The sequence below is a fragment of the Chionomys nivalis genome, chromosome 7 (genome assembly GCF_950005125.1).
Source record: "Chionomys nivalis chromosome 7, mChiNiv1.1, whole genome shotgun sequence".
Classification (NCBI taxonomy): Eukaryota; Metazoa; Chordata; class Mammalia; order Rodentia; family Cricetidae; genus Chionomys; species Chionomys nivalis.
The window spans coordinates 36,892,911-36,916,039 of NC_080092.1; the positions used below are offsets into that span (position 1 = coordinate 36,892,911).

The window sequence follows — 23,129 nt, forward strand, 5'->3', positions numbered from 1 at the left end:
TTCCTTCCCTTCCCCCCGCCTGTTTCCTGGCCATCAGGAGGTGAAGAAACCTCTGCTGTGTTCTCCTGCCATGATGCATTAGACAGTCATTGGCTCAAAGTGATGGGGTCAAGTACCCAGTGACTCAAATCTGTGAAACCTTGAGCTAAAACCCCAATCTTTCCTTCTCGGAAGTTGATTGTCTCAGCCATTTTGTCTAGCTAGGATGTCATCATCTCCACAAAACTTCCCTGACCCTGCTCAAGGTCAGGCCCTTTGACCTCTCTCACAAAACTTGCTCTTCTGGGCACTCAAGTGTCACCCATCTGACTATGTGAGTACTAAAATTCACTTCTGTGTAGAGAGCCGTGTGGAGTCACACCTGATGGCTATGTGTAGAGACCTGCGTGGAGTCGCACCTATGGTGCTGGCTCCCGCCCTCCGCGATCCCGAAAGCGAGTGCTCTCTGTGATAATCAACTCCTATGGCTAAAGCCTGACTTATGCTATTATCATGCAATGACTGTCAGCTGCTTGCATATGCGTGGACCTATGGGCAGTGCCCACCTGGCAATCTGAGGTTGGCAGCCCAGGCCTACTTAAGGGCTGGGAGAGGTTTGCCCGGGAGAGAGAGGGAGAGAGAGAGAGATTTTACAGTTGTCAAAAGGTCCTGAATAAAACTGCAGTGAGAAGAGCTCCGGTGGTCGCGTCATCCTTGCTGGACGAGGGGGGCTGTGACACTTCTGCCCCCTCACTAGGATAGGAACATGCCTGCTCCTAGCACAGTACTAGAAAGCGAATGTATGTTCCTACCAATCATTTCTAGTTCCAGTCAGCATCTTCCCTCTCTCAACACTACTTCAGGAAGCTGGGCCTCCATGTCACCAAGCTCAGAAAGCAACAGCATCTGTAAACTGGGTCAATGCTGGTTGGTGAAAGTCCTTTCCACCAGGGCACCCACACTCACCTGGTTCTGCAGGCCTGTCCGGGGGCGGGTCCATCACTTGGGAGGTCGGATTCTGAATCCCTGCACAGGGTGGACGCCAGGTGTACTCTGACTGCAACAAGACGGGTGCTTAAGAATTCACAACTGAGTCAGGGGGTGCACACACCTTTGATCCCAGCACTGCAGAGGCAGGTGGAATTCTGAGTTCAAGGCTAGCCTGATCTACAAAGCGAGTTCCAGGACAGTGAGGGCTATAGAGAAAAACCCTGTCTCTCAGAAATCCAAAACCAAACTAAACCAAACCAAAAGACCAACACCCTCCCCCCAAACCCAGAAAGAATCCACAACCACATTCCAGAGCCAGAGCAGCAGCTACAGTCAGAACAGTCCTAAACGCACAGGAGCAAAGTACCAAATCCTAAGGGTCACATCACTCAGGTGAGAAAATGGCCAAGTGGAGCTTTTAGTTCATGCCTCTTTCCTTTTGTTTTCTGAGGGAGAGTCTTACTCTGTAGCCCAGGGTGACCTATATCTCACTATGTTGCCCAGGCTGGCCTCAAACTTGTGGGCAAGTTTCTTCCCTTAGGTGTGCTGGGATTACATGAGCCAATCTAGCTTGATCAACCTTTTTTTCTTTTTCTTATTTTCCTTTTTTTGTCTTTTTGTTTTTTTGAGACAGGGTTTCTCTGTGTAGTCCTGACTGTCCTGGAACTCACTCTAGACCAGGCTGGCCTCAAACTCAGAGAGATCCACCTGCCTCTGCCTCCTGAGTGCTGGGATTAAAGGCATGTGCCACCACCACCTGGCTTTGACCAACCTCTTAAGCACAGCATCGTCACCAGTATTTTAAATGTGCATAAGGGGAGAAGCTACAAGAGAGGGCAGACAGGAGGCCACTGTGGCTACCGAGGGGAGCTGGGCACACCTGAAGTAGGGCTGCTATAGAGACTGCAGAAGGAGGGGCAGGTGACAACAACTCTAGGGGCACGAGAAAGATGAGGGAAAAGGGGAGGAGCCAAAATACGAGAAGGAAAGGGAAGGAGAGAAAGGAGAGAGTAGAGAGAGGGAAAGAGGCAGAGGAAGGGGGAGAAGCACGGTCAAGGTCAGACCTGACTCAACTGAAGGGGTCTGATGGCGGTCCCTCCTACTCTGCATTCCTACTGGGCTTCCTCCTTTTGACACCACTGGTGCTGAGCAGCTAGAGCTGCAGAGTCTTAATTCCAAGGAGAGAAGCCCGGGGCCAGGCCTGGACACCTGCCTACAGCCACCCTGTCTCTGAGAAACCGCCTGAACAGCAGGTTCCCACCCCCTCACTTGACCTTCCTTTCTAGATGGAATCTGCAGGAAAGAGGGACACAGACTCACCAGATGGTAGAGGCGAGAGTTGGGGAGTGGGGGTGGGTGCTCCATGGGCATGGGGGGTGGAGGGTAGCGGATCTGGGACCAGTCCTTGTAGGTGTGGTGAGGCACCATGGCTGGCATAGGTGGGTAGGCATAGGGATAGGCCCCGCAGAGGTGCTCTGGGTGGGGTTCCACGTGGTAGCGCTCTCCCGAGGCCTGCAAGAAAGGCTCATATCTGCTTCTGACCCGCCACCAGCCAGCAGCACCAATCTTGTTACCCTGTAGCTGGAATCTTAGTTCTTGGGAGGTCAGGGAGGCTGGGATATAGGCAGAACTGGGGACCTGGTCACTGGTCACAGATGACTGATAATGACAGTTACTGAGGACTGTTCTGTTGGCACTGAACTGGCAGAATGCCAGCCATCTTTCCCTTGAAACCCCACTCCCTAAAGGTGGGCAGACCCTGCATGCTGCCCTTTCCCTCCAGCTGCTCACCTTCGCTTTCCTCTTCTGCTGTTTGAGGGCTTCTCTGGCCTTCTCCTCATCTTTGAGTGCTTTGAGCTGGAGGAGGGAGAGAGGCCCGATAGTACAGATGGCTCAGGCAGGTGTAGGCCCAAGGCCTCACACCCTGAGGACAGATGGCTGAGGTCCAGGATTCCACCCAAGCTTGGGACGTTTCAGGAAGGACACTAATGGGCACAGCAGAAGCTGGGCTGTTGGCTGTGGGGGCCCCTGCTCTTCCTGGTGGCTGACACAGGTCAGGAGGGCACCTATTCATTTTGCCCTCGTAGGCATCAACACTGACTTAGAGTCAGAGTTAGAGGTCATAGAGAGGAGTGGCAGTAGAGTCGGAGTCTAGTGAGTCCCCAGGGCCCTCTAACCCCTTCAGGCCAGGGTAGTGCTCTTACCTGGACATTTGTCAGGGTGACCTGGGCCTGCAGCTTCTCCACCTGCTTCTTCAGCTCTTCCTTCTCTTCATTCATCCGTTCACGGTCACTCCGTTCCCTCTGGAAATCCTCCTCAAAGATCTTTACCTGGAGGGGACCGGTATGTGAGGGGTCAGGGCACCCTTCTGGAAGCCGCACTGCTCGGGCCCAGGCCCCATGCTTCTCACTGGGGGCACTGGAGATTGCAGTAGAGCATCGTGAGCCCCAGATCCAACTTCGCTAGGGTAATTCTGTGTTCTTCTGTGTTCTTCTGTCTTTACTGTGGACCTGAGACAGGACTTTATTTGAACAAAGGAATCGTTGGCTTAATATTAAGGAGTAGAAACATGATGGCCAGGCCCATGGAGAAGGACAGCAGAGCTAGCATGGGGGAGGGTCGGCTGGCTCCAGGGATGCACCAGCTCTCCGAGCCTCACCTGCTGTTTCAGTAGCTCATTCTGTGTCACTAGCTCCTGCTTCCTCAGGTGGCCCCCAGACCCTTCTGGGCTCCCAAAACCTGGTGGTGGAGATGAAGAGGCCTGGATGCTGAGAGCCTCCTCCAGGGCCTGGGGTCAGGAGAGAAGAGACAGGATCAGCAGCAGGCCTCCCTGAAGTTAGACCACTCCCAGAGAGTCTCTTTCTGACAGGACAATTACTATAACTGTCACCCCCACAACAGTGGTCCTTAACCAGCCCTACCCATCAATGCTGTACTTGGGCCACTGTACTGAAGCCTCATCATCATCCTATGGCTAGGACCTTACTCCCATTTTCCACATATGAAACTTGAGAGCCAGAGACCCACTGTGACTCGGTTGAGTGTCCTGTGTTGGTTTTTTTGTCAATTTGAAACAAGCCAGAATCATCTTAGGACAGGAAACCTCAACTGTGAAAATGCCCCCATCAAACCGACCTATAGGCAAGCCTTTGAAGCATTGTCTTGCTTACCGATTGATACAGGAAGGCCCATCTCACTGTGAGTGGTGCCACCCCTGGGCTGGTAGTCCTGGAGTATATACTAAAGCAGGCTGAGCAAGCCAGGAGGAGCAAGTCTGTAAACGGTGTTCCTCCGTGGTCTCTGCCTCAGCTCCTGCATCCAGATTCCTGCCCTGCCCTAGCTCAATAACGGATTGGGACCTGAAATTTATAGATAAAACAAGCCCTTCCCTCCCAAGCTGCTCTGGGTCATGGTGGTTTATCACAGTGACAGAAACCCTAAGGGAGACAGCTAAGGAATGAGCACAAGGCTGTCCACCCAACCTGTGTGCCCTTAACCTGCAGGCTAATCTGAGGTCTTCAGTGCAAAGACCTCTGAACAGGCCTGGCTCAACTTTTCATACGCAAGACCTAGAAAGAAGCCTAGCTTTTCAAGAGAAGCTGCATTGTCTGATGGCATCTTCAGGATTCTTACTTAGCCCCAGCAACCTACCTTGTCTCAGTTATATGAGCCTGGACTGCAATTTCTACTTAAGTTTCTATTTTACCAACCAACCGTGAAGACCAGACAAAGTTGGGGTAGGGAGTGGGTGGTGGGGGAAACTGGGTATGAGGGTGCACACCTTCACTCCCAGCACCTGGAAGTCAGAGGCAGATCTCTGAGTTCAAAGCCAGCCTGGTCTACAGAATGAGTTCCAGGACAGTCAGGGATGCATAGAGTAGCCCTGACTCAAAAAATGAAACCAACAAAGAAGGCAAAGTACCCTTAGTCGCCCACACCCTCTCACTACTTTCTTTCTTGTCCACAGAATGCTCCTTGGACTTTAGCCCCTAGGCAGCAGAGACTCTCAGTGACAGATCTCTTACCCTGGCTTCAAGAAGTATGCGTGTATGTATGCATTAACAGGACAATCATCAGTAGGGCGAGGAAACAGCTGTTGCTACCCTAGGGCCATAAGATGGGGCCACCAAAAAGAAACCAGGGACAGTTTTGCTGAACAAGTGATGCTTACGCTTGGGTAGGCGAGACACCGTCAGGAGATAATGGGCTCCTGAGAGGAAGCCGCCATGTACAAAGGCCATACAGGAGGGAGGAGTGGGTCACCCAGGGTGTGTGGGGGCAGGGATGACAGGAATTTTGCCTTTAACTCACTGAAAAGGGTTCGCCTCTCCTGATTTATGGGTGCCAGCAGAAGGGTGGGTGGGCCTTGCAGCTGAGCTCACAGAAGCCTTTCCCCAAGGAGACGTGTCTTAGTGCCCACCTTATTGAGCCGCTGGATCTCCTTTTCCTGGTATTCGCGATGCCGGGTGAGTGGGCTCAGCTGATCCTGCAGGTACTTGACCTTCTGGCGCAACTCCTTGGCCTCTGCTGTCAGCTGTTCCTTGTCGGTCTGCAGGAGAGAAGGGTTGGTAAACAGGGACTCTCCAGGAGGCCTGGACTGCCTGACCCATGCCCTGGCTCTCCCTCCCTCAGGAACCATCTCAGTGCTTTCTGCAGTAACCTGGGGAGAGGTTGGTGTCTTTGGGAGCCCATTTGTCCTGCTTTCAAGGAAGAGAAGGCTGGCAGAGTGAAAAAGGCCCCCAAGTCGGATCTGGCAGAGACCCTGCCCCACACAGGCCCTCTTAAGTAAGCTAAGTCCTAGGGCTAATAGATCATTAACCAAAGTCACAGAAGGATCTCATGAGAGCTGTGAGTTCCAAAATGGAGTGTAAAATGTTGTTTGTGAAACTCTCTCAGGAGTAAAGCCCCTGTCTCCACCAGATTCACAAAGAATGAAGACAACCACAGCCCCTTAAGGACCTCAGGTTTCTTAGAAGAGACTCAAAGACATAAACGGGACAGAAGGAGGCCCTCCAGAGAAGTGTACAGGATAAAAGGTCACCACAGCGGAGGGGTGGAAGCTTCCAGGCTTCTGCATCACACAGCCACAGCTGAAATGGTGTATGTGTAGACACAGCTGGAATGGTGGCAGGGCATCAGGCCCCTTTGCTCAACGAGAAACTGTGTGTGTGTGTGTGTGTGTGTGTGTGTGTGTAGACACAGCTGGAATGGTGGCAGGGCATCAGGCCCCTTTGCTCAATGAGAAATTGTATGTGTGTGTGTGTGTGTGTGTATGTGTGTGTGTGTAGAAACAGCTGGAATGGTGGCAGGGCATCAGGCCCCTTTGCTCAATGAGAAACTCTGTGTGTGTTGACTTTCTGCAGACCACACAGGGAGTTGGGACAGAATTCAAGGCCCTCATTTCTAGTTCTCTCACATCAAAGAAGAGTTTCTTTACTTTTTACTTTTTACTTATTGTCTGTATGTGTGGGTATGCCCGTGGGGAGGTCAGATGACAACTTGTGAGAGTCGGCAAGCACTTCACTCACTCAGCCATCTCCCTGACCTAGATATACTGCCCTGACTGGGAATCAAACTGGCCGTAGCGGTGAAAGCACCGAATGCTATTCACCAGGCCAAGAAACGGATTATTTACTTTTCTAGGGGCTGAGTTTCATGCTTGCTAAGCAACTGTGAGCTATGGTTCCAACTCCTCAGCTCCTGACTTTTGTGATTTTTATATTCAAGACATGGCCTTACTAAATTGCTTAGGCAAGCTTTAACTCAGCACAGGGAGGCTCTGAGCTTTGGCGATCCTCCTGCCTCAGCCTTCTGAGAAAATGGCACTGCAGGCCTGCACCAGAGTTTAAAACAGTGGTTGTGCTCAAAGAGGTGGCGGACGCCTCTAATCCACACAATCCGGAGGCGGGGGCGGATGGGTCTCTGCGTACAAGTACAGTCTGAAGCACACAGTGAGTTTCAGACCAGCCTAGGCTACATAGCAAGAAGCCTGTTTCAAAAATAGATAAAAATTAAGACAGTGATGGCAGAGCAGCATAAAGAGCAGGCACGGCTAAGAACAAACTGTACTGTCAGCAGACACACAATGTGAAAACAAAGTCCGGGAGCCTGAGAGATGGCTTAGTGATTACAAGCACTCGTTCTTGCAGAGGACCTCAGTTCAATTCTTAGCACTCACATGGTGACTTCCAAACATCTGAAACTAATCCTTCTTCTACCCACATGAGATCAGGCACATAGGGGGTGCACATACATACATAAGGGCAAAATAATCTTATACATAAAATAAATAAATCTAAAAAAAAATTTAACTATGGTTACCTCTCAGAGGACCAGGGTCTGGGGAGGGGGAGGGGAAGTCTTCCGGGAAAGTGTTTAGCTCATCTGTATTGTGTCATGTGGATCAAGGGACAGACTGAGGCGGGTCAGTGCTCATTCCTTTCTGTGTGACTTTTAGTCAATATTTCACATATCGGTGGGTGAGTGGTTTCTAGTCAGAGGTGGCTCAGGGCAGCCTGGCCCGAGACACACGGGTGATGGCCTGGCTCCTGCTGAAGGCTCTAGGACAAAGCGTGTCCTCAACCAGAGTTCTCGTCTTCAAGGCCAGGCTTACCCTGGAAAGGCCCTGCCCTCCTTCAGAAGACAGGACAGAAGGTCAGATTCCAGGGATCTGTTTCCCTTGTAGACATGAGTGAGGAAAAGAGACCACAGAGTCAGGACATCTGCTTGGGTGCCATGCTGGTGCACTCAGAAGAAAGGCACAGTGTCTCTGTCACCAATCCTCAAGGGAAAGAGGTAGTCACAGACACAGGCTGCGCTCAGATAAAGCCTGGGTACCACGTGCTGCTGGAGGGCCTCTGAAATGCAATCTGTGTTGAAAGTATCTGCTTTAAAGCTAGGCAAAGCGGCCCACGTGCAGCTCCCATGAAGAGAAAGAAGTGGCACTGTCACTAAACCCCCTGAGGGTCCGGGAGTCAGGTGGCTGGCACCAGTCACATATGGCAGAGCAGAGGCCATTTCTTCAGAATGCTGCTTCACAGCATAGCTTGAATCAGGCCCCTCTGTCCAGCCACTGATCTCTGCCCTTTCTTTGTTGTAGAACTCAACACACTTTCACTTATTAGCCCTTATCTGGTGGCTCAGCATCTCTTCTCCAGCCAAGGGCAGAGCTGACTACTTCCTCTGAGTCTATCTGGGACAGTGCCTGGGCAGGCTGACAAGATGACTGGATAAAAGTCATCCTTTTTTCTTAGGCTCTACTCTCAACAGCACCTCACCTCACCAAGGCCTGCTTTTATCTGTTTCAGGAGACAGTATTTAATTTGATTTTGACAATCTCATGTAGCCCAGGCTGGCCTTAAACTCACTATGCAGCCAAGAATGGCCCTGAACTTCTGTACTTCCTTCTGCATACTCCCATGCCTGGTTTATGTAGAAGTAAAGATTGAATTCAGGGCATCATACCTACTAGGCAAGTGCTTTACCAACTGAGAGACAGCTCCATCCCATGACAGGCCCGTGATATACAGCTTAGGCGGGCCTGTAACTCTCTACTCTCTTGCCTCAGCCTCCCGAGTGCTGGGATGGCAGGTGTGAGCCTATCAGTCCCATTTTCATGTTTTCATATTATGTACTTCTTTGTATAGTTCCTTGGGATTTTAAGATTTATGGAGAGATGGCTTAGTGGTTAAAGGGACTGGCTATTCTTTCAGAGGACCTGGGTTTGATTCCTAGCACCCATACGGTGAGCTCATAATTGTCTGTAATCCCAGTTCCAAGAGATCTGATGCCCTCTTCTGGCCTCTGCAGGCACAGGGCACACATATGGTACATAGACATAAATGTAGGCAAAACACCTATACACATAAAATAAAAGTAAATAATCATAAAAAAAAATTTCAATAGATCAAAAAACCTTTGCAAAATGCAAGCAGGAAAAACTGAAAAGCAATAGTTATCCCGACTTCTCAATTTTAGAAAGAAGACAGGCCCTCCAGAGGTCTCAGAGCACCTGACTCTATCCCTGACTGATCCCAGGGACTCTGGGAGGGGCCTGGAACCTCAGAGCCTGCAGGCCTGGTCACACTTGCCTCTTCTACCTCGATCTTTGACTTGGCCAGGAGGAGTTTCCGGTCAAAGTCCCGCTGCTTCTGCTCACGCTCAGTCTCCAGCTCAGTCACCTGTTTCTGCAGGTCCACCAGCTTCTGGCGGAGCTCTGTGATCTGGAGGAGTGGCAGAGAGGGAGTGTGAGGGCGGGTGGGGGCATGCACCAGCTGTCCCTCTACCCCCCCCCCCCCCCCCCCCCCCCCCCCGTTTCAGTCTGGATAAAAGCCTCTCATCCCTCCTCCTTGAGCCATCCTTGGCTTAGCTCCCAGGAACTCTATCACCTTCTGCTCATACTGCTGCTTCATGGACCGGAAGTGCTGGTCCCACTGCTTGTTCACTTCCAGCAGCTGTGGGCAAGCAGGTGCTGGGTTAAAAACACACAGAAGAGTGCCAGAAACCCACCCCAGGCCCCATTTCCCCAGGTGCCCAGAGAATACTGAGGGGAGGAGGGCCTCCTCATCCCCCACTGAGCAAAAGCTCCCTGCTGCTCTACCTTTATCCCCCTCCCCCCAGCTCCATTTCAGCCTTGCTAGGAAAGCCACAGGGAACACTGAGACCAGGAAACAGTTACTGTGAGGCACAAACACCACTCTTCAGAGGGCAATTTGAAAAGGATGTGACAATCTCAGGTTTTCACTGTCTTTAACACCAATTATTCCACTCTAACAAATTTAACTAATGGAAATACTAAAACCAAGGGCTGAGGTGAGACTCTAGGAGAGTGCTTGCTAAGTAAGCACAAGGCCCTGAGTTCAATCCCTGGTACAGAAAGGAAAAAAGAAGAAAAGCAAAACACTTCAGTCAAGTGTGCAAACATACTGAAAGACTAATTAGCCAGACACAGTAGCCACACCTTTGACCCCAGCACTCAGGAAGCAGAGGTAAGAGATCTCTGTGAGTTTGAGGCTAGCCTGATCTACATAGCCAAGAATGCATAGAAAGATGTTATCTTAAAACCAAAAATAAAATGATACTCTCCTCTGTGTGTGTATGTGCATGCGCACCCACCCAAAGGTCAGCTTAGTGTAGGACACTGGTTAAATTACACTATAAGCAGGTAATGCACGGCCATTAAGAAAATAAAGACACTTAATACATTCTCTCAGCTTTAAGATAATGCTAATTATAATATAGACTCTTGACAGAGCAAGTACTCGGGGAAGAAAAACAACTCTGCATCACTAAGAAAATAAAATGACAAACATGAGAGAGGATATTCCGATTTCAGATGTAACGCCAAAGACAAAAGTACCAAAAAATGAAGCAATTGGCTTATGCTGTAGAGCTGAACAGATATTCTGAGATAATTTTAAAAGAAAAAAAATTAACCTGAAAAGTAGTATGTGTCACTTCATTTTTTTGCATTAAAAAAAAAAACTGAACAAAGGGTGTGCACCTCTGTGTCCTTGGCTACTTAGGAGGACTGTGAGTTCAAGGTTTGCCTAGGCAACTAGGTGGAGTCATAGGTCCAGTTCCTAGTACCACAAAAAACTAAAACAAAACAACTCCAAGGGAATGCAGTGAGCTGAAATTAGCTGTAGTTATCTCTAGGGAGAGTTCTGATCCATTTTATAATGAGCGTTCTTTTAGTTCTGAGATCTGAGTAAAATAAGTCAGAGTATATTTGCAAGCAGGCTTTCGGGTGTATGTGAGGGCAAGAGGGGCAGGAGGGAGGAGTCTGGGAAAGGACCCAGCTATAAGGAGAGACCTAGAGAGAGGGACAGGCTACAGCCCTGGGCTGGAAGTGGAGAGGGGCTTGTGAGACAGAATGCTGAGGCCAAGAGCAGGGGAGCTTCCTTCACTGCTGGCCACTCCCACACTGCAGCATGTGTCTCCCACGCTGATACTGGCCTGACTTACCGTGACCTGCCGGACCACTCAGTTTACTTCAGCCATCCTACGCGCCCCCCTTTAACTTATATGTATACATGCACGTGCTTGTATGTGGGTTTGTACACGTGAGTGTGGGTGAGACCAGAACAGGGGGTCAGACTCTCGAGGTAGAGTTACAGGCAGTTGTGAGCTGCCCTATGAGGGTCCTGGGAACTGAACCCCGGGTCCTCTGCAAGAGCAGTATGCACTCCTACTAAAGAGCCATCTCTCCAGCCCCCTAAGCTCCCCAAACAATTTCAGGCTGCACCACAAATACAGTATCCTCAGTGATGGCTGTGGTGGATCAAGGGAAACCTTTCCCATGGACAGACAGTCCAATGGTTTCCATTATAACTCTCTAAAATGACCTGGGACCAGTGGGAACCAGAGAGCCAAGCGGAGCCTTCATCCCTCTGGTCCCAAGAGGGCAGAAGGGTGCTCACTGACCACCCTGTCCAGCCACCTACCTCCATGCGTTGCTGTTCCAGTATCTTCACCTTCTTCTCGGCTGTACCCAAGACCCCCACCTCAGGGACTTTACCTGCCATCACACTGGCCTGAGGAGAACAGAGAAAGCCTTCTAATAGACCACAATCTAATAGAAACCCAAACCTATTCTGCAAAACAACTGGCAAGCAGAACTCAAAAGTGTCAAGGTCATGAAAACAAGGAACAGCTGAGCAATGTCACAGGCATAAAGAGACTATGGAGCTGTGACAACTGAAGGCCATGTGTGATCTGGATTCTGTTCTAGAACAAAGGAAGGACAGGGGTGAAGGATGTGTGGCATCTGAAGTGTTGGAAGGACAATGTAATTCCTGCTTTGGTAACTGAGCCACAGTTATGTAAGACTGTTGGTAAGGTGGTTCTGTGGTAACATAAGCTGGCCAGGGAAGCCAGAGGGAGTATGGGACCAGAACTCATTTCTGTATAAGTTTAAATTAGCTCAAAATAAAATATTTTGAAGTTAAACAACTAGTAAGTTTTGAGGTGACAAGCACAGACCAGGTGGAGTGCAGATGCAGCGACTGTGACCATGGCCCTCAGTGTGAGAGCAGACTACAGGGTCTGCACGAGCCCCATTGACTAGAGCCCGCCCAGTGAGGCCGATCTGCCCTGCAGTCATGCTGTCCCTACTCTCACATTCTGTTTCCTATCTATCACAGGCTGGGCAGAGTGGAAGCAGAGTTTATGGGCCTCTAGTGCCCCCTACAGGTTATGCCCTGTAAGCATACCACAACACCTGGAAAGGAAAAGGTGTATTTGGTATGGCGGTCTCTGAGAAAGGGCAGAGATGCCTGCTCCCAGGAAGCCCACTGTCTCCTGGAGGGTGCTGGGCTCCCTTACCTTTGCAGATAGAGGCACTCCTGTTTCCAAATCTACTGTTAAAAGCAACAGCTAAAGGCTAAGTGATGTGGCATATATCTTTAATCCCAGCAGAGGCAAGAGGAGCTCTGTGAGCTGGTGGCCAGGCTAGTCTACACGGTGAGTTCCAGACCAACCATGGCTACATAGTGTGATCATGCTTTAAAAAATTAAAATGGGGGCACAGTGTTAGTAAGAGATGGGGGGTGGAGAGGCTTTGCTGTTTAGCTGGCCAAACCCATGTTTGCTTGAGAGATGATGGAAGAATCTTTATTACATGATGGCACATGACCTTTCCAAGACTCCTGCCAGAGATGTACATGGAACAGGCATCCTTTCAGGTAGAAGCGCCTGAATGAGCTTATGGCTTTGCAAGTCCTGGGGAAAGTACATCTCTATCCAGTGACGAGCAGTGAGTGACCGAGATAATTACTACCTTGCACAGTATAAAGTTAGCATTAGGGTGTGTGCTGCAAGAGGGGGAGATGTTCTGTTAGAGAATGGGTGAGAGGAGATTGGGGGACTGGTGAAAGTGGAGCAAGGGACACTTGGGACTTTGCTGTGTGGCAAGGCTGGGTCTGGAGGTGGGAGGTCAGTGCTGTGGCATCCTCAGACCATAACGATACTACCAGCATCTTCCTTTCCATGCAGAGGCTCCAAGGTTAACAAGAACCCCATAGACCCTGCTCAGTCTAACATCTCAGTTCTCCACAGAATGTCTGATATGCTACACTGACTTTTGAGAGGAGAGAGACAGGGAGACAGACAGAAAGAGAGAGACAGACAGGCACACACACACATACACACACACACATACACACACACAGACCTTGACAAAATGCATTAAGGTGCTAGTACCCAGAATGAGCAAAACACTGAACCCCAACTCCCATGAGCAGCAGTTGGATAATCCGAGTTAGCAAGCAAGAGAAACAGCCAGTGGAAGGGTCACAGAGCCACGTGACGGCCAATAATTCTGAGCATGTGTCTTAGGGAATGGGACATTCCACAGGGAATGAAGGCAGAACAAAAGGCCAAGAAGTGGTCATACCACAGAGGCGGATGTTGAGCTAGGAAACATGGTTTATCAACTAGAACCTTCTGCTGCTGGAACTGTGCGTAGGAAGAGGGGAGCTCACTCTGACTGAGGAGGTAAGCAGATCCTGAGTCTGAGAAGCCTGGGATACAAGAACTTCCTGCCACGTACCTGCTGCTGTCCGGCTATGCCCTTCTTGCCAGCACCCTCTGTCTTTGGGGAGCTGGGCTGCATACAGAGGTCCTCTTTGCAGCTGCTGTTCATCAACAGCTTCTTAAGCTCCATGTTTTCCTCCCTGGGTAAGAGAGAAATGGAAAAGTCACAATGTCAGCTCTGTGTTAGGAGGCCTTCACAGCCAAGGACCTACTGGCACAGGCACTGAAGCAGTGTTCTGGGAAGTGTGATGAGACAAAAAGGGCACCTGTGAGCCCCTGAGAGCATGCAGAGTTTCCCTGCATGGACACACTCCCTCGTCTTCCACTTAACTACAGGGATACCACGGCGTCAAATGGCTTTTCCCCAGGTCATTCAACAAGGACTTGAATTCCTGCCTTCTTACCCATAAGCCCTTGGGAGAAGGCTTTTGCCTTCTCACTCACTCATCTGTCCTGCACCCTGGGCATCCTTGTCCTTGACATTATCCATGTCCTCCATGAGTAATGGAATATGGCTCTAAAGCCCCAACCACCGGTCCATCCAAATGTAAACCAAGGCTCAATGATGCAAAATGGCCCTGTGGCCACAGTGACCAAGAGGAAACACAGAGTAGCAAGTACTGGTTCTAATACAGAGTCACTCGTCCAGCAGATAACCCAGCACCGTTACCCAGAGCCAAAGAGAGCAGGAACTGCTAGTGAACGGTTAAGTCCTTGTAGTGAGACCCTTAGGAAGCCCGCCTCTCTCCAGCCCTGCCTTGACTCACACAATGTGGGCTAGTCTGTACGATCTAAGGGCAAAGGCCCTTTGAGATCCAGCAATCACAAATTCCTGTTTCTCTAGGCCTCCTACATTGTGGTCACAGCAATCCTTGGTGATGGACAGACCCTATGGTTCACCTAAGACATACCAACTCAGTTTTGTCAAAGCCAGAGAGGCTGGACACCCATGCTTTCCCACAGGCCTGAGTGCAGTGAGGGACTTCCAAAGATTCCAGAAAAATGGGAGCAGGGAATAATGACCACTAGGGGGCAGGACAGTCCTGAGCCAGATCCTACACTAATGTAAGCAGTTTTCTCCAGGGGAGGACAGCTCTCAAAGCTGTCTACATCCCCTCCCAAGGTAAACAAAACACAAGAGCCAAGAGATCTGCTGTCAGAACAGAGCTCTAACAAGTGGCCTTGTTCCAGGAACCAGTGAGTCATATTACCTATCCCTCCTGCTCTATTCCTCCTGTTCCAGTCTCAAGGTGGCCTGCACTTACCGCAGCCTCTCAGCAGCCTGATCCCGCTGTTCCAAGCCCTTGTCCAGCTTGGCCTTCAGGGCCTCATTCTCCAGGCGCAGCTGCTCACACAAGGTCTGTGGGACAGATCGGTAGACAGGTGGGGGTTAAGAGGGTGCATGTCCTGAGGCAGGCTGACACAAGGATCTGGAGCTGCAGCCAGCCTAGGCAGGACCAGATACTATATCCCTTTGATTAACAGGATAGCTGGGAGCCAGGCCACTAGGCTTCTCTTCCATTGGAGCCAGCAGTGAGGATGCACTGGGGTCCTGGTCCTCACAGTGAAATTCCCTCTCTTCCCTGCATAGATCTCCCTGTCTAGACTGCTCATCCTTGGCAACACTCCCTGGCTCACTTCTCTGGTCTCTTTTCCGAACTAGAGTGGACATCTTATATCCACTAGAGCAATGGTATGGAAAGAATGAATTCCTACTACAGAATACAAGAGAAGTTGTGCCATGTCACCCGTGTCACCAGGGAGACTTCAGAACTGCTGGCCTCCTTTCTGACCAGCATAAGACAGTCCTGGATGGATGGAAGGGCAGCCTTGCACTGCAGGTGTTAGACACTGTGGGTTGAAGGTTGAGAAAACAGAAAGCTTGTTATTGGTTTCTTCAGTGCCTAACAGAGGGCCCTGTGCCATATTTGATCTCAAAAAATATGTATGTCTTTTTCTTTTTTAGGTAAGGCCTCATCCTGTAATACGGCTGGGCCTGAAACTCACTACACCTTGGCACTGAACTCCCAGCAATCTTCTTGCCTCGGCCTCCTAAGTGCTGAGATTACAGGTGCAAGCCTGCAATGTTTGTTGAGTGAGCCAAGAAACAAATCAGAGAGAGAATGAGGAGGAACTGGATTCAGCTTCCTCCACCCAGAGGCCGAGAAACAGGGAGTTGCTATGTCCCTGGGTGGGGACTCCAGGGAACAGAATGTACTGCTCCCGTCTCTGAGGGAAGGCCACAATGACACCTCATTTGTTACACTGCCATTCCAGGACAGAGGGCTGTTCTTGGGGCCTCTAGGTAAATGCCCTGGGTACAAAGTCACCACCCTCCATCAGAGAGTCTACGAGCACACCTGTGCATTATTTGTTTTAAAGATTGATTTGCTTTTAAAAAAAATTATGTATATAGGTATTTTGCCTGCATGTATGCTGTGCACCATATGTGCATAGTGCCCACACAGGCCAGAAGAGGGCATCAGATCCCCTGGAACTGGAGCTAGAGATGTGGGATGGATGCAACGTGGGTGCTGGTTACCAAACCAGGTCCTCTGCAAGAGCAGCCATTGCTCTAAACTGCTAAGTATCTCTCCAACTTTGTTTTTTGGTTTTTGTTTTTGAGACAGGATCTAGCTAAGTAGCCCAGAATGACCTTGAACTTGAGATTCTCCTGTCTCAGCCCCTAGAGCTGGCATTATGGGTGTGAGCCTCCACACCTGGCTTGCTCAGTCATTCTTTCACCAACTGTGGATGAAGTGCCAGGCACCAGGGTACCATGGTGAGTATGCTGCCTTTGTGAAGACAACACTCAGCTGTGAGAACAGACTAAGCAAATCAACTAAAAAGACAGAACTGTTGGTACTGTTAGAGCCAAGAGGGAATAAGCAGGAGACCGATGTAAGAGGCTGGTGTGTATCAGGGGCCAGCACAGATCCCCCATCTGAGTGCCAAAAGTTGATGCTCAGAATGATCTCAGCCCCCGTACTGTGTCAGGTTTTCTTTCAGAGCTTAGCCTGGAAACCCCAAAGCCTTGGTGGCCTCTCAAAGAGGTTTCCTCGCCCAGCCTAGACCCCAGGCCCTCCACCACACATTTCCATGGCTTCTCTAGTCTCCAATAAGAGGATATCCCTTGTCATATAGCCAGCCAAGACTTCAGCTGCTCAAATACAGAGGGTAGGATCCCCTCCTTTCATCGATGCCAACTGGCACAGAAGGTGATGGGTCTACCCAGCCTTCAGGTGAGGGCTCTGCCCACAGGAAGGGGTGCTCAATCCCTGAGTAGGGCCTCCAGCAGCCTTATTTTTTACCATCTTTGCAATGGTTACCAATTAACTGTTAAGTGGACCACAGTTACCTGAAAAGCCCTCCAAGTTAAGATAGCCTGTCCAGTGTGGGTGAGCGAACAGTGACCTCTCCTAGCACTGGGTTCTAGACTACACAAGAGCCTCCTTTGATGTAACAGTCCCAGGAGGGGGACACTGCTTAGCTCTTTCCTGATAGGACAGAGATTAGAGACTTGTCCAAGACCATTCAGTAATGAAGAACCAAGGGCAACATAACTCCAGAGCCTGACCTGGCCGAGCAAAGCAATCTGACCACCCCTCACACACACACAAAGGAAGCCTTTTCAGAGCGATTTGAGAAAGAAGGTGAGGAGGAAGGGTGGGCTAAGGGTATGAGATTTAAAATATGACAGATTAAAGCTGGGTGGGGTGGCTCACATCTGGAATTCCCACACTTAAGTGGCAGAGGTAGGAGGATGCTGTGAGTCTGAGACCAGCCTGGGTCAGAGTAGCTCCAGGCCAGCCTGGGCTAAGAGTGAGACTGCCAAAACAACAACAACAACAACAACAACAACAACAACAAACCAAAAGGCAAGAAAACAAAATAGAATATAAGAATTGAGGTTTTGAGGTTCTAAGATCATTCCATCATTTTCCAGCTGGGTGACCTCGGGGTTTAAAAAAAAAACAAACATTTTTTTTTGAGGGCTGTTTGCCTATCTGGGAAGGGGTTCTATGAATGGCTCTCACTGCAGGGGACAGAACATACAGAGAGTTTCAGTAACAGTAAAGCAAGCCACAGTGTGAGTTCAGGTGGCAGAGGCAAGCAGATCTCTCAATTTAAGGCCAGACTGGCTTATACAGTGAATTCTAGGCCAGATGGGGATATACAGTAAGACCCTGTCTCAAAACAAAAACCAATCCAAAACAACAAAAAACCCCAAAAGAAACAAGAACAAACCAGGCCATACCCAGCTGGCCAGGCCACACCCCTCAGAGCTCCCATTGTGAATCTGCAAGGCCACCTCCTATTTCCTCATTTCCTTCTTTTTTCACACTTCCTTACTGCAGTCACCAGTGTGAATAAGGGGCCCAAGGAGGCCTAGAATCCAACCCTCCAATGTCCCCATAGTTAACCTCCTACCCCCAAAGGGTGGGGGGAGGGGTGCTGGCCTGCCTCACCTGCAGGATGGCCGTGCGTTGCTCATTTTTATGCACCTTGGAGGCCAATCTGTTGAACTCAAGGGCCATACGGCCCAGGTGGGTGAAGAGCTGGCTGTGGTCAGGCTCCTCAGCACACACGCTCAGGGTGGTCTCCAGGCGCTGTAGGTGGAGCATGAGGTTGCTGTCTTCTGGGGGTGGGGGCCCCAGCTCCTGTGGGAGCAAGGGGGATGATCTTTACCAAGCCAATTCTCCCACTGCTTCCCCATTCCTCATGACTCAGTTTCCCCTGTGGCCTCTGCTTAGCCCAGGGAAATTTTCCAGTTGCACAGGTTCCTTATCTGGAGCTGACTCACAGGGCAGGACCTAGAACTTCCAGGCCACTTACTGGCCTAACAGCACCAGAGCCATCTTCCTCCTACGCTTTGAGTCTTACTGAGTGAGTGCCTGAGGGTAGTCGGTTTACTCTCCCCAGGCTGGGCATTGTCTCAGCAGTGTGTGGATATCATCTCCCTCCTTCATTGCACAGAGGGAGTCCCTCGCTGCACACACACCATGTCCATGTGCTGGGGGGGGGGGGTGTGTGTGAAGGTCTCCCTGGGAGTGGATGAAATACCATCTAAGAATCCCAGCTACAATATGCCAAAGAACCCCAACAGTATTTTAGGAGAGAGCAGCCCAGGCAGAGCAGTTCAGTACGGCTCTCTCCACTCTCTCGAGAACATTCCTACTGAAGTCACTACTCTGATTATGCCCAGTCAGGCATAACCATTTCCTTCTCGCTGTATCAGTCCTGGCCTCCCAACCTTCTCCTGCCCAAGCCCCTGTGCCAGACCCCAGGGTTTTATAGGCCTCATTTCTATATATCCTGATCATCTACCCCAAATGCTCTCACACTTCAGCTCCTCCAGACCCCCTCCCCACAAATACTTCAGAGACTCACACAACAGACCTCCTGCAACACTTCAGGGAATCAGAGAGCAGAGCCACAGGGACCTCGGGGTTCAGGCTGGGACAGTGAAGAACAGTGACAGAGAACTTGTTCACAACAGCCCAGTCAGTCCGTGGCAGGGCCAGTCCTACAAACGGAGTTTTCTGACTGCAATGCAGGGCTCTGTGACTTGCTACTGAGCTCTGTGGCAACTGGATTGGATGCTCAGCTCACTCCTTGTCAGCACCATGTTCTAAGAAAGCTGGTACCACTCTCTAATTCTTCATCCCTTCCCCACCACGTCTTCCCACAAAGGACCAAGGCTGTTCTCTGAAGGCTCAAAGTGCTCTTAAATTTCTCCAACTAGCCCACAAGCTACCAGCAGGAGCTGGTGTATTTCTGACGTGGCACAGGCAAGACAGACTGACTTACACAGGGACTTTTACCTCAAGAGATAAGTTACTGGCCCATGGTCACATGGTGAAACCTTTCTGAACAAGGGAATCTTGCCTCCTCAGTGTGTCTGAGTCCTCAGGGACAGAACAGGACGAGAGACATAAGGTCCCAGGAGATGAAACACGGAGGTCCTGCCTCACATTCAGCACTGGCTGATAGAACAATTCTTTCAGCATTAAAGGCTAAATGCCTGTCTCTGTTTGTGGGTGAGCAGAAGCACACCAGTCATTCAAGCCCTCAGGACTCGAGGTAGTAGAGACCGCAGCATCAGTGAAGGTGAGGTCATGGCAGAGCAGCAATTTAAGACTACAGTCTACAGTGGGGCATGTCTGTCATCACAAGGACTTAGGGATGAGGCAAGAGGCTTGCACTGAGTTCTGGGCTACAGAGGGAGACCTCTCTCTCACACACAAACAAAACAGAATAAAGCAAACATTATATAAGAAGGAAGGGAGGGATGAGGAGGAGGAGGGAATGTAAGGTCTCTGACAAATCTTCCAGATCTGTCACAATAGCTCTCCAAGAAGTCTGGCATTTTAATAAAGAACAGAAGGACTGCATGGTTGGGACCAAGGTGGTAAGCACTGCACGGCAGGACTGGGGATATGAGCAGCCCCTGTGAAGCTGGAGGAGTGTGTGCACCCCACACGTGAACAGAAAGTTTAACCTCCAACCCACCAGCTCCTGGGAGGAGTCAAGGACCTGCACAAAAGGGTAAATTACTCCCACCACCACCACCACAAGCACCAGTCGGACCCTTTCCACACCCCCAGGCTTTGAGCCTACAGACCCAAAAGGCTGAGTCATCATAACTGATAGAAAGGTGATTGGCCCAGAGGCTAGCAGGGCTGGCAAATGGCCCGGGCTTTCACAACAGTGGGGTATTGTGTGCCCCAAGTTGGGGAAGTTACCAGCAGGGGATTTGCATTTGAGAACGAGAAGCATCCCATGCTCTAGCCCCTCTGTGTCCCCCATGTAACTCCAGGGGACCCAAGGGATCTGAGTGGCCTCAGTGCCTGTCATGCAGGGGGCAGGTGACAGAAAGGAAAGCGGAGGACGTGCTCAGGGGGCTTGCCTGTGCTCACCATCATGTTCCTAGGAGGACTGCCAGTTTGGGGTGGAGAATTCTGCTCCTCAGTGGGGACCACTTCAAAGTCAGAAGAGGTGCCCTGTGCAAAAAGGGAGTTAGGGGCCGCCCAAAAGAAATAACCTGCCCCCAATGAAGAACAGTGAGGGGACAGAAGGGCAAACATTTAGAGTTCCCAGAGACGACCAGTCACACACCATTCACATGAAATCACCCAGGACTCCACACAACCGCCATCACCCACCTTGTGATCTGAGGTCATACCCCTCCCCTCCATGGCCATTACCTTATCTGTGAAAGGGGTATGGGGAGAGCTGACCTTGAACCACTATTATTTATTTATTTGCTCACTGGTGTGTGCTTGTGTGGGCAGAGGGGAAGGACGTGTGTGTGTACACGTGTGTGTGTGTGTGTGTGTGTGTATGCGCACGCGCTGATGCCACAGCACATATGTGGAGGTCAGAGAACAAGTTTGGGGAGTTGCTTCTTTCTTCCTTGTGGGTTCTGAAGATAGAACTGAGGTTTCTGAGCTCAGACTTGATAGGCAACCACCGCACTGGCTCAAGGATTCTACGTTTTAAAATGTTTCATGAGCTTATTCTTCAGAGCCACTCATGGAGCGGCCAGGAGGTTCACATTCTCTTTGGACAGATGAGAAGACCAAGTGCATAGTCAGTTAATACACATGATGTGACTCTGCACAAGATGGCAGATCCTGCCAAAGCAACCAATCCATCTCCTAGGCCAAGTGTCTCTAGCTCACTCCTGGGTGACAGCATTCATTACAGCCACCACTAAGGAAGGTCCAACACTGCCCGTGTGAACCCAGCCCCAGAGGTCTCCAGGAGAGAACCGACCTGAGAACCTCCAGGATGGGTCGACAATGCAGAAAGTATCTCAGGATGCACCCCAAACCGAGGTAGTGGCTAGCCAATCTTTCATTTTTTTCATACCGCTATCCATTCTAAGAAGACTTTACTGGTTGTTCAATCATAATAGGCCGATAGTCCATCTGAATCTGCATTTGGTTCCCTTAAACCTGACCACGGGCTGGGGAGATAGCTCAGTGGGTAGAGCCTTTGCTACACCAGCAAGAAGACCTATGCTTGGATTCCCCAGAACCCACATAAAAAAATGGCTGGGCATCCATATACTGTAACCTCAGCATTGGATTGGACAGAGACAGGAGGATCACTGGAGCTTGCTGGCCAGCCGGCTATCTGAAAATGGCAAGTTCTAGGTTCACTGAAGAGACTTATGGGGGTAAGGAAGAGAGCAGTAAAACAGGACACCTGATGTCCTCCTCCTCTGTCCTCACAAGCACACACTGGTGTACACTCCCCTCATGCATACAGTACTTATGTATACACACACACACACACACCAAAACCCCCACAAAACAAAATAAAAACCCCCAAACCCAGGGGCTGGAGAGATGGCTCGGTGGTTAACAGCACTGACTGCTCTTTCAGAGGACCCGGGTTCAATTCCCAGCACCCACATGGCAGCTCACAACTGTCTAAAGATCTAGTTGCAGGAAATCTGACACCTTCACACCAATGCACATAAAATAAAGTTAAATAAACCATAAAAAATATTTTAAAAAAAAAAACCCAAACCCTCTTGACCGGCAGATATTATCCAGCTTCTCCTGTCCTGAGATGGTGTAAGACAGATGGGAGAAGCCAGCCCAGGAGGTCACTAATCACAGCCACCATGACCCCATCTGTGGTCTCAGCCCTGCTAGAGAAGACCTCCCCAGTCGTGACCTTGGAAAAGGCTCTTTTCTATTCACCATCTGAAGGCTCCTCAAGGAACTGCCCTAGGACAACAAGCTAAACTTCTCCACTGAGCCTGCAGGCCGTGGTTCCCGAGCCTCTCGGCAGTGTGTGTCCCATTGGTGAGCACATTACACAGATCAGTAAATTAGAGAACTTCCTTGTCGGATCAGGGCCTTACGGTCATATTGACTGTAACTTTCATCTCAAAATGGTAAGCTGCCCCCTCCCAGCGCTCTGGACTAACGTGAGGTGGGAAGTGCTTCAGGCAGCCAGTCACAACTCCAAACGCAACTTACATTGGATGGAGTCTTAGAGGCTGGTGCTGACTTCTCCATGGAGTTTTCGGTGGTGTTGGTGGTCGTGGTCGTGGTAGCAGTAGCATGTACCTGGACCTGTGCATCCTGTCCTGGAAAACCAAGACTATGACTAAAGAAATCCAGATGGGAAGAAAACTGAACCCAGCCCACAGTAATGGAAGATCTCTCACTGAGTTCTCTCTTGATTTGGAGAAAAGGGAGGTTGTCCCTTTTAGACAAGAAGTCCGGTGAATTGACGGGCCTGAGTAATGTGGACAGAGTCTGGGCAGAGACCCTCTTCCCAGCCTTCTTAGGAAAACTCCAAGGTGCCCATGGTTTCCTGTTACCCTAGATCTATCTCAGGGATATGGACATAATTTTCAGTTAACCAAGTGTTTTCTTTTGGGTTTTGAGAGAGATTCATATAACTTAGGCTGACTTCAAACTTGGTTTCGTATAACTCAGGCTGGTCCCAAACGCAGTATGCAGCTGAGGAGGACCACCAAACCCAGACTCCAGGATTACAGGTGTGCCAGCTGAAGATGGAGCGAACTCGGGGCTTTGTACAGGCTAGGTGAACGCTCTACCCACTGAATTACAGCCCCCCTCTGTGGTGTTCTCATGGCA

General features: G+C 50.2%; 1 protein-coding gene across 7 annotated transcripts in view; it reads right to left on the bottom strand.

The window, feature by feature from the left end:
- Positions 1-23,129, bottom strand: part of Tnip1 (TNFAIP3 interacting protein 1) — a 49,496-nt gene that overhangs the window by 3,800 nt on the left and 22,567 nt on the right. For 6 of the 7 annotated variants that reach the window (XM_057773278.1, XM_057773276.1, XM_057773280.1 and 3 more), the window contains 14 exons: positions 22,503-22,612; positions 20,424-20,507; positions 17,973-18,164; positions 14,769-14,863; positions 13,520-13,643; positions 11,415-11,504; positions 9,357-9,422; positions 9,060-9,191; positions 5,390-5,518; positions 3,629-3,757; positions 3,174-3,299; positions 2,761-2,826; positions 2,290-2,481; positions 946-1,036 (listed from right to left, as the gene is read on the bottom strand). In XM_057773278.1, coding sequence (XP_057629261.1) covers positions 946-1,036; positions 2,290-2,481; positions 2,761-2,826; positions 3,174-3,299; positions 3,629-3,757; positions 5,390-5,518; positions 9,060-9,191; positions 9,357-9,422; positions 11,415-11,504; positions 13,520-13,643; positions 14,769-14,863; positions 17,973-18,164; positions 20,424-20,507; positions 22,503-22,612 — 1,626 coding nt within the window. The remainder of the gene's footprint in view (positions 1-945; positions 1,037-2,289; positions 2,482-2,760; positions 2,827-3,173; positions 3,300-3,628; positions 3,758-5,389; positions 5,519-9,059; positions 9,192-9,356; positions 9,423-11,414; positions 11,505-13,519; positions 13,644-14,768; positions 14,864-17,972; positions 18,165-20,423; positions 20,508-22,502; positions 22,613-23,129) is intronic. The other variant, XM_057773279.1, reaches the window with a different exon arrangement.